A 20509-nucleotide genomic window follows, 5' to 3' on the forward strand; every position below is an offset into this window, starting at 1 on the left:
AAAGAAGGAAGAACAAGGAAATGTCTAAGGCTGCATGTGAAAGAGCTGACTGGATTATAAAACTAGTTTTTTCCTAAATATCCACTTTATTCTAATGCATCAACTAGATTATCTGGTCTTTGGAAGTTAAGTGTCTAAAATTAGGAGATGTGACTGCTTGGCTTTCACATTGGACTGGGATGCACCTGGGGGACTTTGGGATGGTAGTTTTCCTATTCTAGCCTATCTTCCTTTTCAGTTCATACAGTCAGCTCCCTTAATTGTTTTATAATTTTAACCCAGTAAGCATTTCCTTTTAAAGAAAAATTTCAAGGGCTGGACAGATGGCTCAGTGGCTAAGAACACTGGCTGCTCTTTCCCTGAACCAGCATCCACATGGTAGCCCACAACCATCTGGAACTCCAGTTTCAGGGGATCTGATACTGTCTTCTGACCTCTTCTGGCACTACACACATGTGGCACACAAACATTTATTTAGGGAGAACACCAATACTCAGTAAATAAAAATGTATAAATCTCAAAAACAGTTAAAGAAAAAAATTCAGTGGCTGGGAAATTACCTCAGAAAAAATATTTGCCTTAGACCATGAGGTTCTGGTTTCATCTCCAGAACCATGTAATCCCACACTGTGAGGGTAGAAAGGGGCAGATCCTACTTCACCAACTGTAAGCCAGTGAAAGATTGTGTCTCAAACAAACAAATGTTGGTCAGTGCCTGAGTAATGACACCTGAAACTTTCCTCTGTCCTCTATATGCACGACACTGTATATTTGCACACACACATGTGCACAAACACACATACACAGAATAAAGAGTTTGAAATATTTGAAACCCATCCCATCTGATTTCTCTGTTCTACATGTGGCATGGTATTAGACATTAGATATATAGTTCACCAGCCTCCAAGCTATGTCCATATCCAAATCCACAAATTCAGCAATAGCCTTTTGTAGAGAGTAGGATTTGCTTACAGGAAGAAAAGAGAAGCATGCATCTCACTGGCTTTTCAGAAAAATTGAGGCAGAAGCTAGTGGGACTACTTAATAGTTACCCTATGAATTTCTAAACCCCACCAAAATTCTGTATTTCAAGCTGATGAAACCTAGTACAGATCAAGATCTGTCACTATCCTGGTATCCCTAGCTATAGCCTTTATTGTGAACATGATTATCTTGACATAGCATAGCCATACATGTATCAGATAGGAACCAAAGAGCATAGAGAAAGAGCAGCAGAAAAACAGGATGTGCTGTGCGGCTGTCTTCTGACTCCTCATTTGTCAGCACTCCTTGGCACTTCCTAGAAATAATAGAAAGATACTTGGGGAGAAAATACTCTTACTGTTCATGGCAGTTCTATTCAACTAGTGTGTGATGGTTTCCATAGGAATGACTACGTGACTCTGGTGTTGAACGCTGAGTCCCAAGCTGGTGGCACTAGTCTGGGAGGGTCTGGAAACTTGAGGAGGCAATGCCTAGCTGGAGGAAGTAGGTCCGCCCCTCTTGGTAGCTTGTCATTGGCTTCTTCCTTTCTCTTCCTGTGCCTTCTGCTCACACTGGCATTAGTGACTTTCTCTCTTGGCTTCCTGAAGGAGGGAAACCTCGGAAATTATGAGTAACAAATCCTTCTCTCATTTCCCATTCTTCTCTCGGGTATTGTAGTCTCAGCTCCACAAACGTAACTAAGACAGCTGGGCTGCATGTGTCCCTGATGTGACCGCCTCCAGAGCAAATGAGGCTTCAGGATGTTTCCTGATCTAGAAGGAAGCGCGCATTTATACACATTCCATTGCACTTACTCTTAGTGTTTAAGTAGGAGGCTGACTTCCAGCTGAAGGAGCGGTCCACCTGAATAAGCATTTCTATGGTGCTCGTTTTATATCTGAATTAGAGTTCTGGTCCTGTTCCCAGCCTCACCTCTGACTCAACGTTGTGAAACTAAGAAATCATTTAGCTTCTCAGGACCTCAAAATCTAGCTTCTGTGAATGAGGATAATGGGTAAACCTCTCTTGCTTCACTCAATTGTTGTGAAGTTTAATTAGGTAATGTTTACAGAGCTCTTTGAACTCTACTAATTAAAGTGATGTCTAAACACAGGGCTTCCTTTTATCAGGATACCTGGACTAAGCTGCTTAATAAAGACTTGAAGATGCCCGTGATAGGAGGAGCTCTAGGGAAGAGACTTTTTTGTTGCATGTATGTGTACACAGTTCTGAACCTGTCACGTGGTGTATGAAAATACCTACTTAGGACTGTTCAATGAGATGTAACTTCACATCTAACCAGTGGTAAAGGCTATGCTTTATTCTAAGGAGCATTCACACCTAACCGGTGTTAAAGGCTATACCAAACAACACTTAGCTCCAGCAGTGTGGAGTGGTGCCTGCAGCTTTAGGTATTGTCATCCTATTTTATTCAGCACATTTTGCTTAAACAATGTGAGTTGTTTCATTTTTCACGTAAAGAACCAAAGAATGACATATTGCAGCAGTTGATTAGATAGCAATAGTACTTAAATTAGTGTAACTATATAACCAACCACTGATGATATACTTATCAATCAAACATAACTTCTCTCAAACATATTGCATGAATAGGAAAACATACTATTTATTATGAGAATATATTATTATTATTATATGACTATTTAATTTTTAAATTCTGCATTAATAAGAAATCTTTTCTTCTGCCAGAAATAAATTCATAGATAGGTATATCAATTAGCCTGTAGAAACGAACAGGTTGGTTTCCATAAGCCTGCCATGAGCTTTTGTGTGTAAAGATATTTAAAATAAAAATTTTGGTGATAAAATTATAGGCATATAGCAACTCAATTTCATATTTGACTAAATGACTCAGAATTTTGATCACTGGAAACCTAGTTAACTATCTTATTGGAAATGTGGACAACTGATAGGAGAATTCTGAAAAATCTAGAATACTAAGATGGAAATTTTCAACTGCAAGTGTTTCCATGAAATCTGGTCCCAGGTGCATTGCACTGGGCTGTAGCTAGAGTTTTCCTGCCTGGCCCACAGTCAGAACAAATCTTTGTCACCCACCAGTCCCACAGCCGCTCAGACCCAACCAAGTAAACACAGAGACTTATATTGCTTACAAACTGTATGGGTGTGGCAGGCTTCTTGATAGCTGTTCTTATAGCTTATATTAATCCATTTCCATAAATCTATACCTTGCCACCTGGCTCATGGCTTACCGGCATCTTTTCATGCTGCTTGTCAGGGTGGCGGATGGCTGTGTCTCCTTCTGCCTTTCTGTTCTTTCTTTTCTCCTCTCTGTTAGTCCCACCTATACTTTCTGCCTAGCCACTGGCCAGTCAGTGTTTTATTTATTGACCAATCAGAGCAATTTGACATACAGACCATTCCTCAGCACAACCAAGTGCAGATCATCTCAGACACCTGCACTCAGGCCCGTGGTCCTAATTATTCTCTATGCAGATGGGTAAAGCCACAAGGAACCCAAGAATGGGCTCCCACAGGACATACAGAACATCCCACAACACTGGGCTGCTTTTGTTGCAAATTCAGAAATGTATCTGCTGATAGGCCAAAATAACATAATCATAACTTGAACTGTTAGAAACTGCACATTCAGAACCTGACTCATATTTTCTGAAATTTATGTTCTTTCCAGTCTTTATCACTGTAAGAAAAGAAATGCAGTGAAATTTCAGTCTTTGGACACTGACTTCTGACTGGTAGAGAGCCCCTTAGTGATCCCTGGGACCTAGCATCTGACTAGATATTGCTATTCAAGGAAGAGTGTTAGGAATTCTTTTAATTCTTTTACTGTAAAGATAATAAAATATAGATCTTAGACTGTAAGATGTATAACTTGAAGGGGCAAAAGACAAAGTTTATGTTTGTTACTCTAAGGAAATGGGCTATCAGGCTGCTTATGGCTCTGAGATCCCGAGTAGACCCACGTCCTGCCCTGTGGATGCTTACCAGGAAGGACAGATGACTTAAGGACCAGTTTATTCTTTGTCAGCCTTTGCATTAAGTGGGTACCATCATCCAGAGAGGGGATTAAAGAGGTTGATGTGAATGTTTGTGGGTGCAGTCCTCCCAAATTCTACAATATTATTATTTTAAAAGCTCCCTGGCATCCCTTTTTGAGCCTCACTTGGACTCATTTGGATGCAAAGGTTTGACTTTTAAATCAATGTCAAGTTAGCTGTAATGAATGGTGGTGTAGCATGACTCTTAGAAGGTCTTATTAATAAAAACAAACCTGGAGCAAGGTATTGGGGTTAATGCTGGAAGATCAGAGAAGCAGAACAAGCCACAGCTTCCTCACCTTGCCAATACCTCAGCTGATCCTGTTTCCTCAGACTGGAAGCCTCTGTGTCCTCATCTGGAATGAATCTCAGCTGAACTGCTGCTCAAAAGCCTAAAAGCTTAACCAGCTCTAGTTCCTGGTTTTCATGCCTTATATACCTTTCTGCTTCCTGCCATTACTTCCTGGGATTAAAGGCATGAGTCACCATGCCTGGCTGTTTCCAGTGTGGCTTTGAACTCACAGAGATCAGGATGGATCTCTGCCTCCAGAATGCTAGGATTAAAGGTGTGTGTGCCACCATTTTCTGGCCTCTATGTTTATCTAGTGGCTGTTCTGTTCTTTGACCCCAGATAAGTTTATTAGAGTGCACAATATTTTGGGGAACACAGTATCAGCACATGTTGGACAGAGAGGTTCAAAAGTGTTGGAGAGGATCAGCATTTATGCAGCCCTTCAGGGTACAAAGTTCTACCAGGACCACTGGGGACAAAAGGAGTCTGTGTATTCCATAACCAGTATGAGTTGGATGAGATAGACAAAATAGGCTTTATGGCTCACAGAATGGCGGCAAGAACAGGCAGAAGCCTCTGGTCCTTGGCAAGTCAGTCTTCCAGACTTAGGAAAGCACCTGGCCACAGTCCATGTTGCATACTGAGGAGGGACTCTAAAGTGAAGCTCACTCTAAGTTTGTTTCCTCTGTTGCCACTTGGATCTTTGCATAAAAGCTCTACAGACACTGTTCTAAGAGAGATGAAGATTTAGTCTGGCTGTTCAGACACTGTCTATCTGAGGATGTCCCACTCTTAGGACTTTGTGAGAATTACAGATGGGAAGGTATAGAGCTGGGTTGGTCAAGCCCCTCTTGAGGGTTCTTCTACAAGTAACTCTCCCAACTTCATTCTTTATCCTTCTGAACATTTCTATTGAAGAATAAAAAGAGCATACATTTTTCATTGTAGGGTATTTTATTATTCTTGAAATGTTTAAGTTCAGTTCTGCCATCTTCCTTTGTGTGGCCTCCTCTCATTCCTCTGTCTGGAACCATAGAGAGGAATTCTACCACTTTTTCAATTTAGCGTACTGAGGAATTGTTTACCACTTTAGAGGCAGTGGGAGCTTATAAAGGAGGCAGACTAAAGTCTCATGTAATTTCAAGACAATTTATACTCTTATGGTTAAGAGGAGTCACGTGAGTAAAATGTACCATCACAAGGGCAAGCCGCGTGTGGCAGAGAAGCTGTATTTGGCGAAAATGTGATTTTCCGTGGAGGCATATAAACAAATAATGATAGACAGCTGTAACATATAAACAAATAACGATAGCCAGCTGTAACATATAAACAAATAGAGATAGCCAGCTGTAATGAATAATGAAATAAACGCACTCCTATCTGCTACACCTAGGAGGGGCATGAAGACACATTCCAAGAACAATTCCATGTTTTGAAGAAAATGAGGTTACAAGACTCTTCCTCTTGGTTTCTCAGAGTTTTCTCACAAGAACTCAGAATTCTTAGGCATTCTTGACAAAGAACCTAGGGTGATGGTTGCATTTTAGCTTGTTTTATGGTTTCTTCTTTTCTGAGAGGAGCAGCGTGAGTGTGCTCAGTCACTCTCCTCCATAGAAGCACTTACTGTGTAGTGTTCTGTGACTGTCTTCTTCCCTCTGAGAGCTATAGGTTAGAGGTTCAAAGCAAGACAGTGAGTTTATAAGTAAGATTATAAATCGACATATTACTTCCTTAATTAAGAAAACCCTTCAATAAAAATGGAGGTAAAATTATTAAGCAGTATGTTTAGGAACATAGTCATTTTACATTATAGTACCAGCTCCTTTTATCTCACTGCAGACTGATAATAAAGAGTTGAGGCAAACAACTGAGCGCTTCATACAATTCCAGACATGGTTTCTGAACTGTGGGAACATGGGCAATAGTAAAAGGTTTTTGAATGTGCAAGAACCAAAAATGAATTCAAAATCAAATGTGTAAGAACTCTGAGCTGCTTCTGGTCACACTTGGCTGTGTTATATTGAGCCACTTCATTGCAGCCTTGGTTCTGAACACACAATATGTACACTTTGCTTTGTGCATGCTATCATGACAGAATGCCAGTGAACTCTGCCTGAAACACCTCAGCTCAGATTCCAGACTGTGGCAAATTATAAATTGCCATGTTTTCACTGTGATCACAAAGCTTTTTGTGAGTTTAATGTGAGTTCCAGGACAGCCAGAGCTACATAGTGAGTCTCTGTCTCAAACACACACCCTAACAAAACAAATATATATGAGTTCTAAAGACTAAAATATGTTTTATATTCTGAAGTATTAAACATTCAGCCAAGATTTCATTCATTATGTAAAAATAAAGAAGTACATCTACCTCGGTATGCAAAAATGTTTTCCTTTTTAAGCAAAATGCTAAAACTATATGTATACTGAAGATTTCTTTTAGAATAAATTATTATTTATGTCAGTAAATATTTGATCTGTGTGCAAATTTTATACCTATATACCCAAGTTCATGTGAAATTTTCTCAGGCAATAAGGAGTCATGGTTCTGAACACACAATATGTATACTTTGCTTTGTGAGAGGAGCCCGCTCTGGACTAGGCTTTGAATGCAAGCCACTTTACCAAGAGAAGTCTTCTGAAACATGTAGTGGGAACACTACACCATTACATATGAATACTGCTTTTCTTCATTCTTAGTGAATTTTTAATCATGTTCAGCACCTATTATTATACATTCTTTTCCTTTCAAATTCTTCTTGGTGCTTGGAATCCATCATTCTAAAGTGGTAACCTACGTGCTGTTATATCCAATTTTGTGTCAATTTCAAATATGGCCCAACCAGCTATTGATACTAAAATATCCGACAGCTCAGCTGCGTAAGCAACACATTTTACAAAGAGTTTTTGAGAGTCTATAGTTCAGCTGGTTGTGGTGGCTTTGACCCGTATTACCTTCTCTTATCGGGGAGGCCCAAAGATCTGCCACCAGCTTGTGGTTGGCTGGAAGCTGATCCATCTAGATTGGCTTCACTCGGAGTCACTCATCTCCATCCAAGGGCTCATCTGATCCAGCAGGCTAGCTGGAGCCTGTTCCTGTGGCTATGACAGAGTTCCAGAGAGCAAGGAGGTACATAAGGTCTGTGTAAGGATCAGCCCCAGCCCTGACACCAGGTAGGGCAGAATAAGATGGAAAGCAAATCAAGAGAATGAAGAGGATTATCACAGTGCCAGTGTGTGCTTCCAGACTCTTGATAAAAATTGTGAGGGAGGTACTGCCGAATGTCTCAGACAACGGACTCCAGTGGGCTTCTGTGGATAATGTTGTAGGCACAGTTACCAGCAGTTTGGGGGTGTACTTTTTAAGCAGCTACAACTCGTTCAATAGGTACTTTCATTCAACCCCCACTTACTCATGTTGTTACCAAAGGTTCTGTGGAACATTTCAGCAAGTCTGATGCTGCGAAATGTGTCCATAGCTTTCTGAATACAGATAACCATCATTGTATGACCTTTTAATTCAAAATATTGGAAACAATGCAGGAATAATAGTAATTCATTTGATGAGTTCTTTGATCAAATTTTCAAATTTAAGTCAAATAATTGATGAAATAGGAAAGGATCACAGTTTGAAATCCTAGAGAGAAACATAATAAATATTCTAATACTTGTTATCTTTGGATGGTAGGAAAATACTTATTTTTATTTTGGTATTAAATAATAATAAATATTATTCAAAATGTCTACAGTGGACATACAAATGTCTTTATCAGAAAAAGATATAAATAACTTCTTTCCATTTTGTAATCTTCTGGGAGTTAAAATACAGTTCAAATTGTCTTGTGCTTTAAAAACTGTAGTTTCTGTTTATTGCCAGTCTGATGTTGTCTGAGTTATCATAGTACTTAAATATGATTTTAATATTGGCTTAAGAGTATAATAGCTGATTTTAATAACTATTCCTCAAATGAAAGTATTTGAGGAAGTCCCCTGTAGCTGCATTCAGTGTATGTCTCCTTTTCCTGTACAAAGAAGAAACAGGATTTAATGGATGTCTTCAGAGACTGAGGGAATTCTGGTCAGTGGCTACATTAGTAATGATAAAGGATGACGTCTGTATCACAGCATGGAATGTAAGGAAGATGCATCTCAAATGCTGGTTCCTCTGCAGTTAGGGAATGAACATCCATGGTACCTGCTACGTCTGTGTTAGCACTGACCTTTTTATAGGCTAGAAAATTTCACCTATGCCAAGAACTGTATGTCACACCATGACATTTAAGCCATTTGGAATGCCCACATGGGCAGTTGGGATGCTAACCACAGAACAGATAGGCTTTAAAAATAATGTTATATTAAATTTATTATATTAAGGAGCTACCTGCAAGGGATATAGCACATGAATGTGAATAAATCATCTATCCATAGCATCCACAAGAGAGCTGTCACAGAGTGAAGAATGTCACAGATTCTTTGACTCACCCACAAGGGGCTTCTGAATCTGAATGGGTTCTGTCATTTCTTCAGCAAAAGAATGCAAAAGAACTCAGGAGCCTGTCTCAGGATTCCAGCCTCCAGGGATTGGCAGCATCTACCTTCTGTCTTCTGCATGCTTGGCAGTCAGCTGCCAGAGATCCCAAGCTACAGAGCGCACACACTGTGCTCCAGTGGCAGCCCTCCCTGAGGTCCTAATCCACCCGAAGTATCAGCTGCAGCAGTGGGTGAGCCACTTCAGACCCACACTAGTTGTAACTTCAGTCAGAATTTACTTGACCCTGGTTACAAAACTATCTAAGTCTGATGTATCCAACTGGACTCAGTCAACACACACAACATGAGACATAGTAATAAAGTGTATGTTAGTGCAATGTTCGGAGCTCAATAGATGCTCATAAAAAATAACCGCAATGTTATCAAGTGCTAGCCAGTTCTGCTGTGTTTGAAACAAAATCTAAAAGTAGTTCTAGATCACAGACAGTGGCATATTATCTCTATAGCTCTCCTTTCAACCAGAATGGAGTGAAAATGAGGACAGATACTATAGCTTACATCTTTCAGATTCTGTGTAGACATGGCAATCAAAGGGAACAAGAAAACAGCAAAAGGTGACATGTCTGCACAGAGCTGTGAGATGCCATGGCAATACTGGTTACCACGCACCAGAGAGTATGGATTATGGCTATCACAGCTTTCCTTCCCCTTCCATTTCCTTCTTCCCTATTCCCAAGTTGCTGTCACTCCACTCTGAAACAGCAGAAGCCTGTCTCATCCCTATGACTCCATGTTAGACAAAAGGATGCTGTGCAAACAGATGCTTGCATGGAGAGAGAACAGCTCTAGGAAGTTGCTCCTCAAGAGTCCGATGCCCTTCCTTAACTGTCTTTTGGCCTTCTACCTGATGACCAATAATCAGAGCGAAGTTAGTCTCTTACAGGACAAAGTATAAATACTGGACAAAATTTCAATGTTTCACAACTGTTCTGTTTGCAGGTATTCCCAGGTTGATTACGGCTGACATGGTTAGAGAAGGCGCAGCAGTGATTGATGTGGGCATCAACTATGTTCAAGATCCTCTGACAGGAAAGACTAAACTAGTTGGAGATGTGGACTTTGAAGGTAAGAACCCAAACTTCTTGATAAACTTTCCTTGTGATGGGGACTGTATTAATAGTCATCACTGGTCCCTCTGATGGAAGACAACCACATTTTCATAACTCTTCCTCCTTTTTCCCACCCCATTCTCTTTTCATGCTCTCCTGTGTATCAATTTTTCTGTGTATCTGTTCTCTGAGATTGAACATTCTAGGGCATTGAACATGCTGTATCCTAGGCTCTGGTTTTGTTTGTTTTTGTTGTTGTTTTGTTTTTTTACTTAAAGAAAAAAAAAAGATATAAGTTCACTTGGTTTCCCAGGATGCTGTTGAAATTGAGATCCTTCTCCTTCTTCCCAGGTAGCTGAGATTATGGGCCCCTGCTGCCAGGCTTGGCAATATTTGGTATTAAGATCAAATGTCTTACTATGTAGTTTTTAATGAAACAATCTGACCAATTTTAGACCTCTGCGTTATTTTGTTCTGAATTGATTTCTATTACATGTATTGATTTGGAGATGGGAGGCACTCACGTGCTGCCACCTTCATGTGGAGGTCAGAGGACTTGTGGGAGCCGCTTCTCTTCTTCCGCCATTCGGATCACTGGGACCAGCGTCGGGTCACCAGTCTTGGTGACAAGTATCTTTCTGCATTTAGCCCGCTTGTCAGCCCTATTGTGGTTTTTAGGACTGGCATTTTACGCTATAGACATTTATGCTTTATATTTAGCCATTTATTCTTTTTAAACTGTTTTTGAGAATTTCATATAAGTACTGTTTTTACACAGTTTCCACCCTTCTCTCTCCCTCTACCTCTTCCTGTGTTTGTTTCTCCTCTCCCTTTCAAGTTTCTGATCTCTCCTCCTATAGTCATTATTGTTCCGCATGCATGTGCATACACATATGTATATATACAACCCACTGAACCCATTTAGTGATGTGCCTTATGCATAGATGTTTAGGGCCAACCACTTGGGATTGGATCATCTGTCAGGATGATGGTCCCTGTAGAAGACTGATTCTCCCTTTCTGAGCAGCCACTTACTGCCTGTAGCTCTTCATCTAGGGGGGTGGCTTTATGAAATTTCCCCTATCCAAGTTGACATGTTGACTGATATCATTATACAGATCCTGTTTAGACAATCATGTTGTGGAGATTTCATAAGTACAAAACATTGTCTAACAGCAGGGATCCCAGTCCTCTGTCCCTTAAAAATCTTTCCACTCCTTTTCCAAGATGTTCCCTGAGCCTTAGGTATAGGTGTTGTATTGTCGGTGTACCAGCTGGGCTGACCCCAGGGTTACAAACTCTCTGCATTTTGACCACATGTACTACAGCGGTGGTGCCCTCTATCAGATGCAGAAAGAAATTTCTTTGAGGAGGGATGAGAGTTACACTTTTCTGTGGGTATGAAGATAAGTGTTTGGAATAAAATTAGAAATTATATTGCTTTAGGAAAATGGCAGTAGTAGGTTCTCTTGTAGGGTCTATGACCTCTTAGCTACATATAGTTGGCTAGATTTATAGTACTAGACACGAACTCCATCCTAGTGAGTGGATCCTAAGTCCACACAGCTCTTGGTTATCCCCAAGGTATGAGTACCACTAACCTCCGGATACTAGAAGAGTTAGTCTTCAAGAAGTAGGCTTCCAAGGCTGATTCCTTTAAGTCCTGTGTCTGAGGTGTGTGGTGTCTTAACCAACAGGGTCCTACCTTCCAGTTCTAGGAGGCAGCCAAGGGCAATGGCAATAGCCCATGTGTTTTTGGAGTCTCTAGGACTTCCATGACCAAAAATTCAAAAGGAGGCTTCCCATGCTTGGCAGTGGAGCTTTGTTAGATAGTGTAAGTCTTTCATGGGGAACACTGTGCTGTAACTCCATTTAAACCGTAAGTACAAATGCACACACATGTATAATATATATATTTTATGTGATCTTATAAAATAATGTTTCCCTATGGTCCCTTTCAAACATCGTTAGTGTTATTTATCTCCCCCTCTGTATTACCTTTCCTCCCCTCTACCCAACATGAGTACCCCTCCCACTTTCCTTTTCCTCTTCATAGTATTTGTATCGTATTTCACTCTTACAGTGAGAGTCATCTCAGAGTGTGTTTGCTAACTCAAACTCAATTTTAGATCTAGATAGTTGTCTGGATAATTGAAACTGATGCTCTTGATTTTTATTTAAAAGAGGATGAAGAAGAGGAGCTAGGCTAAATTGCATGGTCAGTGAAGGATTTAACACACCCAGCATATAGTACTAATAAAACAGTTCCAAATCCATGGCTTCTCTCTATATAAGGCAGCTGAGCCCCTAGACACATAAGTTTCTAGCGACCTGACCCCAAACAGTTTCACTTGCAATTCTTCATCAGATTCTTACCAACTTTGATATTTCCAGATTAGTGGTAGTCTTGGATGCATGAACACCCTAAAGTAAGTGGAGACATTCTCATATTTGAAATATTTGAGAAATGATACTGATCGTTCTAGGTTGCCAAGACAGCTCAGCAGGTAAAGGCACTTGTTGCTAAGCCTGTTGACCTAAGTTCAACCCATAGGATCCACATAGTGGAAAGAGAGAACTGACTCCCAGTCTGTCCTTTGACTTCCTCACGTGTGCATGCCACACATGTGTATGTGAATACACACAAACGAATGTAACAAAACATTGAAAATAAATGGTTACTCTTTCTGACCAACACAACAGGACTCCTTGAAGCACTTCATGGTTACAGATGTATCATTAAAAACTAAAGGAATAAACAATGTGATTTTAAAATGTGGGTTTTATTTTTTTATGTGTATGAGTGTTTTGCCTACATATATGTTTATGTATCACATGAATGCCTAGTGTCTAAGGAAGCTAGAAGAGGGAGTTAGACTCACTGGAACTAGAGTTACAGATAGTTGTGAATTACCTGGTGGGTGCTGGGAATTGAACCTGGGTCCTCTGAAACAATAGCCGGACTCTTAATCACTGAGCCAGATGTCTAGCTCTTAAAATTTATATTTTAAATTTCACTGGGAACTTGATTACCAGTTGATCGTTTATCCAGAAACGCAGACATTCGCAAGTGTCCTAGGGCATGGTACCCACCTGTGAAAGAGTCTGGAGTGAAACCAGACCTAGGCTCTGATTAAGCAATTTACGTCTGCTGGTTAAGGAAAGAAAAGCAGCCACACATGTGCAGTGATGTGTCCTAAGGGGCAGAACACCAAGTAAGAACAAGCACAGGTGTACCTTGTGGAAGAGTACACGCCTGTCCTCATGGGCTCTGATTGCTATGGACCCCAGTATGGTTTGAGTTCTAGTCCGGCAGCACTGATTCTCCACATAAACGTGTCTGCATCTTTACATATGTGTGGAGATGTGTACATATGTGCTGGGTGTACATGTTGAAATGCTCATGAAAGGACATGTAGAACACCCAAAGCCCACAAACTAACCCTCAGTATCAACAGAGGGACTAGAGGAAAATAAGTTTCTGCACAACAAAAAAAAGACAGCAGAGTTATCAGTCAGGACTCAGAATGGGAGAGAATCTTTGATGGCTGCACTCCAGACAAAGGACTAATATTGAGAATTTACAAAGTATTGCCAATTAACAAATAGGTAAGTTGTAGCACAAATCATTGCCAGTTCCTCAGCTGGTCCTGTTTCCTCAGACTGGAAGCTTCTGAGTCCTCATCCAAATGGATCTCAGCTGAACTGCTGCTCAAAACCCTGAAAGCTTAACCGGCCCTAGTTCCTGGTCTTCACGCCTTATATACCTCTCTGCTTCCTGCCCTCACTTCCTGGGATTAAGGGCTCTTGTCACCATGCCTAGCTGTTTTCAGTGTGGCTTTGAACTCACAGAGATCCAGGCAGCTCTCTGCCTCTGGAATGCTAAGATTAAAGGTGTGTGTGTGCCATCATTTTCTGGCCTCTATATTTAGTGGCTGTTCTGTTCTCTAACACCAGATAAGTTTATTAGGGTGCATAATATTTTGGAGAACACAGTATCACCACAGTAAGTGAACTAAATAAACAAGAAATACAAACGGCCGATAACTGTTTTAAAGTGTTCAGTATCCTTCACCATCAAGGAAATGCATATGAAAACTGCCGTGAGCTACCGTCTCACCCCAGTCAGAATGGCCACCATCAGCAAAACTGACCATGAATGTTGGAGAAGATGTGGGGAGAAACGCTTATCCAGTGTGGTTGGATGGGCAGAAAATGCAGCCACGGTGGAATTCAGACTAGAGATTTCTCAAAACTGGAGCTGCCGCTGTGTGACCCTGATGTTTCACTCCGGGCAGAGCTGAGCCCGAGAACCACGTACCCTGCCGCGAAGATCTTGGCACTCCCACGTTTGCTGATGCTTCGCTTGCTTTAGCAAAGGATTGAACCAACCCTGCCGTCCATCAGCCGACGAATGGATAATTAAATGTTGGTGTATACGAGAGAAAGCTACTCAGTTCTGAAGAAAAATGAAGTTAAAAAATTGCAGGAAAATGGATGAACCGAGGATGTGTAGTGTTAAAGGAAATCAGGAAATCTCAGCGAAAAAACACAATCTCTCTCATATGTAGAATCCAGCCAATAACATACGTGTACATGTATGTAAATGCATGTACATGCGAGTATGACGTAACATGAAGAAGAGAGAACAGGAAAGACTGAGTGTGGGTGATGGCATGAGTCACGGAAAAGCTTGTACAGCCAACCGTTCTCCTAGTTCTGATTCTACCATGGGTTTTTTGTTTTGGGTGGTGGATAAGTCCATAAAATATATTCAATATAGAAAGTATAAAATTTAATGCAAAGCTGCACAGCTTCCATTCTGAATGCCGACTCTAATTGTATAGAAATTCAGTGAGTTGTATAGAATTTAGGTCTGGTTAATTATGGTATTTGATGTTTTTATTTATGTGCAAGGGGTTTTTTGTATAATAAAGTTTATAAAACTTTAAAAAGGATAGGAGGTCCCTAGGACGAATGTGGCTTATAATAAATTTTGGTTTTACTCAATTACTGAAAAAAAAATAGCCAAACAAATGGAAACACATGAACTATGAACCAAAGGCTGAGGGGCCCCCAGCTGAATCAGGCCCTCTGAATGGGTGAGACAGTTGATTGGCTTGATCTGTTTGGGAGGCATCTAGGCAGTGGTACTGGGTCCTGGGCTCATTGCATGAGTTGGCTGTTTGAAACCTGGGCCTTATGCAGGGACACTTGGCTCAGTCTGGGAGGAGGGGACTGGACCTGCCTGGACTGAGTCTACCAGGTTGATCTCAGTCCTCGGGGGAGGCTTTGCCCTGGAGGAGGTGGGAATGGGGGGTGGGCTGGAAGGAAGGGGGGAGGGGTGGGAGGGGGTGAACAGGAGAATCCATGGCTGATATGTAGAACTGAATGGTGTTGTAAAATAAAATAAAAGGAAAAAAAAAAGGATATAGTTTCTTTACCCTGTCTTCATATACCATGCCAGACCAATCCCAGTTGTGTTTCAATAATGCACGTGAACCCCTCAACTCAAATGAGTAATGGTGCATTTGATTTTAAAACCTGGGGTTTCTTTCCTTTTATTTTTCACTGTCATTCTGTTCCTTGATAACACATAGTAGCTGTGTGTCCACTGCAAACCCATCACACACTTAGGATGCATGCAGACGTCACTGGCAGCCGAAGAGAGCCAGATGAAAAGAAGAGATGGTCACAGTTCACAGCCTTGACTTCTGGAGCAGGCTTACCCAGCAAAAATGGGTAAAAAAAAAATGTCCTTTCCCCCCTCAGTGGGTATTTTTTGGTCTCAGGACAGTTACATGCATTCTCCTTTTTAAATAAGTATAGACTTTTACCTAGGTTCATAGTCTGGAAACACTTTAACATGAGCCTTTGTGAGAGCCGTTTATGCTTTTCTGGATTCAATCAACTTGTAGTTCTGTGTAGTGAAGTAGATGATGGCATAAAGGATGAAATGTCAAAACAAATGCAAGCTGAAAGGGAAGAGCATCGGGCTGAGAACTGATGGGGTCACTTTAGAGCTCTGCATCCCCATTGGCCACCAGTTCATCAATGATTACGACAGTCTCCCCTTGTCCAGGATTATGCTTCTGTAGCATGACAAAACAGGAAAACACCATGGTATCATCCCATTTCATACAAAAAGCATGAGCAGAACACAATAAGATACTGTGGGTTTTGGGTTTTGTTCATTTATTTTTATGAGAAAGTGTCTTATGTAGCCTTGGCTGGCCTGAAACTCCTTATATAGACCAGTGTGGCCTTAAACTCACAGAGACTTACCTGCCTCTGCCTCTCAAGTGATGGGATTAAAGGCATGCATCACCATGCCTGCTCAGTAAGATAGTTTGAGAGAGGATATATATATATATATATATATATATATATATATATATATATATATATAGTCACAAAATTATTATTACGGTATAGTGTTCTCTTATTTTTACTATTACTGTCTTCCTCTGCCTGTTATAAACTAAACTTTATCACAAGTAGATTTGTAAAGGCAGAAGCCTCACAGCTATGTGGTTCAGTGCTAGCCACAATTCCAAACACCCACTAGAGGTCTGAGAATGAGTCCCCACAGGCGATAGGACCTGCTGTCTATCGGTGTTCCCTTTCAGTTTCAATGGTCACTGCCATTCAGCAGCACACTGCCAAATGACCATGTAAATAAAAGCACAGAAACTTTTGGAAGGAGCTTACAAGATCAGAATATTGTGATCCTATTATAAAATAAGATTTTTCACAATTTTCCCTGCCACCCTACTGGTTCACAAATCCAAAGCACTAAGGGTAAGCTGGACTCAGTGAGGCCATGACTCAGCCACACAGAGGAATAGACTTTGACATGTTGTTCTTCAGGTTGCACATCAGGACTTAACCTGAGGTGAAGGATGGTTCCCTCTCCCCCATTGAGAGGGAGGGACTTTACCATGGGTCACACCACCGTCTCGTGAGGTTTGGCTGCCAACTGCCACAGGGAAAGCGTGAGTGTTTTGTGAGGAACTGTGAAAGTTTCATTATAACTTCTGCCAAGCTGAACACAGCAGATGTAGGTGGAGTCAGATGCAGAAGAAAGTTTCCTTACAGAAAAGACTGGCTCATTAATGCAGGAAGTTGGGCCCTGCCTGGAAAGTAGATTGCACTGATGGGAATGATTTTTCAATGTGAACGAACACAGTAGCTGTAAAGAAAAGGAAACTGTAGGAAGAAGGAGAATTTGCCAAGTTATGGAATGGATGCTTTCTCCAAGTAGGAGGTGATGCACCGGAAGGCAAGTACCAGATTGTTCTCCATAGAGTTGTGCAAAGTAAGAAAGCTCTAATTGTCAATGTTTCTGTTTTAAATGGATTTTAATAAATGTTACCTTTACTGTTATTTTCAATTCCCCATATACTTATGAATTATAGAAAGATACTTTTCTGTACTTTGGCAAAATAATTTGAAAGGCTACTGGACACGTGTAATTCCCTGCACTGATTATTCAGACTGCTTCAACAATCACAGCATGCCGCTCCTACAGAGTCTCTGTTGCTAAGGTTATCTAGGCACACACTAAAATGTCATGAAGTTCAAGGCTGTGCAGTTCCAATTCTACCTCTCCTCATTGCTCAGCTTGCTTGGTTCCAGTGTCTCACCCTTCCCACTGCAGGACTGTCCATGTAGCCTGCCCAGTGCTGGGGATGTTGCTTGCTTAGAACCTCTGTGGAGATCCCATAGGGTCCCACAGGCCTTTCCTGCAATGTCATGCTTTGAGTACTCTTAAGAATAAATAGAGCTAGTCAGGCCTGGTGGCACGCATCTTTAATCCCAGCACTTGGGAGGCTAAGGCAGGTGGACCTCTATGAGTTCAAGGCCAGCCTGGTCTACAGAGCAAGTTCCAGAATAGCAGGGGCTACACAGAGAAACCCTGTCTTCTCAAAACAACAACAACAACAACCCAAAAAACAAAAAAATTATATAGGCGTAAAATTAGCATCACATTGAACTGATGCTTTACTTTGCATCAATCCTCGATTATAGGACTCAGGAATGTTCATGGATGCCTCTAACCTCTGATCCATTTTTACCATCATCCTCTTTGAGCTATCTGAGCATACCTCATTCCTCCAACCTAAGGCAGTATTTAAAACTTTTTAAGATTCATTTTTATTATTTTTAATTAGATGTGTGTGCCTGGGGGTACGTAAGTGTAGGTGGCCAAGAAGGCCAGAGATGTTGGATCCCCTGGAGCTGGAGTGGGTGTGAGCCACCCAATATGGGTACTGGGAACTGAGGGTCTTCTGCAAGAACAATACTCAATCTTAAGTGCTGAGCCATTTCTCTAGTCCTCCAAGGCAGTTTAAAAGCATCTATGTAACAAAACTGTCGTAATGTCTAGGAATTCTTTTCATTAGCAATAGTCATGCAATGAATAATATATTTGAGAAATCTAGATTTTCTTTGTTGACTATTGTTTTATGATGGGCCCTAGTGACTTTTTCCTACAATTTCTTTCCACTGTCTTCCGTTGAAGCCTTAATGTCTACATCAGGCATTTATGACAAAGCATTCTATATTCCAAAGATACAAACAAGAGATTACAGAGTATGGGCGGCCAGTAGCACCTTCTGAATTACAAGCTGGAATGCAGTCTCTAGTCCTAGACGCTTGTAATTACATTGCTTTTATGGCCGCAATTCACCAAATGGACTGGGACAGCTGAGCATGTAATTAATGGCTTCCCATCCTGCTAATTCAGTTAGCCCTGCTCCTGTTGGTTACCTCTCAGGCCTCATCTGCACCTCATGCCCAATACACAGATGTTTCTGCAAACGGATGAAGTTTTAATGACTTTGCTTCAGTTTTATGATGCATTCTTCCACAGGGGTTGTGATGGAATGGAATGTTTGCTCCTTACTGCCTGCCCCTCCCTCCTCCCTCTCTACCAATCCTGACCTTGCCTCCCTGAATGATCACACCAAACAATGCAGGGAAGGACTGGGAAGGAGGAGGGGGAGAGGCGGAGCAGGAATGGTGTTTTTCTCATAAACAAAATAGGTGGATTCAATGTCTGAAACTGGGTTTTCTTCACATGCAGTCTCAAGGTTACAGGGCAGTAGGTAGAAATGATAGTGATAACTATAAAAACTGACAGTGAAAGAAACTCAGGTGTGTAAAGTAAAGAAGCCACACTTTATTGAAAGAAAAGTCTACCCCTCAGATACCACTAGTATTTTTAAAATTTTAACTTTGATTTTTTTCTTTGAAACATTTGTTCATGTATATAGTATATCTTAATCATATCCACACATCACTCCTTCCAGATACTTTATATCTGCTTATATTATAGTTTGGGGAATATGACTTACACATGTAAATTGTGAACAGCATTTTCCATATCAAGGCTCAAGTATACAGATATATTCAAAGAATATATCATGGTTGGATTTTCCCTTTTTTCTTAAACAATTTGGTGGCTTCCTTTATTTCTTATAAGGATTATGCTTGAATACAGGATAAACTATTATAACAAAGGGATGTTGCAATACATTACCTCAAGTCACAGCCCTCTCTAACTGAAGTCTGTAGTTAAGCAGACAGCCAAGGATATTAACCAGTTCTTCACTCAGGGATGCTTTTTTTGTCCATATTGATGTCTATAGCACCTCACTAGAGCGGCCAAAGCAAACCGCAACAGATAAGTTGCCTTACATAGCAGTAATGGATTCCACACACTTCTGGAAGCCTAACATCCAAGTGGAGGTGTCATGAGGGTTCCTACTGTATCCTTTCTTCTTTGCATGAAGATGCTCATCTTTTCTTTATTAGCTTCACAATGCCTTCCTTCTGTAAATGTCCATGGACTAATTTCTTCCACTTTTGATGACATCAGTCCTATTATATTAGACCTTACTCTAATGATCTCATACAGCATATATCCTCCTCAAAGACCTTATCTCTGGATACAGTCACATTGTCAGGTGCTGGGATATTAGCATCTGAGCATACAGATCAGGGAGAGCATAGTTTTGCACATAACACCTTTGCATACATACTGTTTTTGCCTCCTCCTTCATGGTAAGGTAAAGGTGTGCAGCAAAGTCCCTTCACCCTCGGGAACCTGAAAGTTTCCCTTGTCATTTCAACACTATAATCCTGTGCACCTGGATGTAGATACGTGTGAGAGTAGAAAGGATGTGGAAGCCACAATTTCTACATGTGTGACCCCATTTGAGTCAATAGAAATCCACTTTATATCTAAGAACGTGAATATCCAACTCCTACTTGGGAGACTTTAGTTTAGATTCATTCAGTTTTCAAACATTTGTTGAGCATTTGCTGTGAATCCATCCCATGCATGAGACACAATTGTGGCCTAAATAAGACAAAATTTTATTCACTGTAATAACCAAACACATACATCATTATAGGCTATGAAATAGTGATTAGTGTTACAAAAATAAATCAGCCTGGAGAGATGTCTTAACAGTGAAGAGCACTGGCTACTCTTCCAGATAACCTGGATTTGATTCCCAGCACACACATGGCTGCTTACAGCCATTTGTAATCCCAACTTTAGGGAATCCAGCCCTCTTTTCTGG

At 40.9% G+C, this 20509-nt stretch overlaps 1 protein-coding gene across 2 annotated transcripts in view; it reads left to right on the forward strand.

The window, feature by feature from the left end:
* Positions 1 to 20509, forward strand: part of Mthfd2l (methylenetetrahydrofolate dehydrogenase (NADP+ dependent) 2 like) — a 102452-nt gene that overhangs the window by 66188 nt on the left and 15755 nt on the right. For both annotated transcript variants that reach the window (XM_028881895.2, XM_028881896.2), the window contains exon 7: positions 9808 to 9933. In XM_028881895.2, coding sequence (XP_028737728.1) covers positions 9808 to 9933 — 126 coding nt within the window. The remainder of the gene's footprint in view (positions 1 to 9807; positions 9934 to 20509) is intronic.

Source organism: Peromyscus leucopus, chromosome 10 (assembly GCF_004664715.2).
Source record: "Peromyscus leucopus breed LL Stock chromosome 10, UCI_PerLeu_2.1, whole genome shotgun sequence".
Classification (NCBI taxonomy): Eukaryota; Metazoa; Chordata; class Mammalia; order Rodentia; family Cricetidae; genus Peromyscus; species Peromyscus leucopus.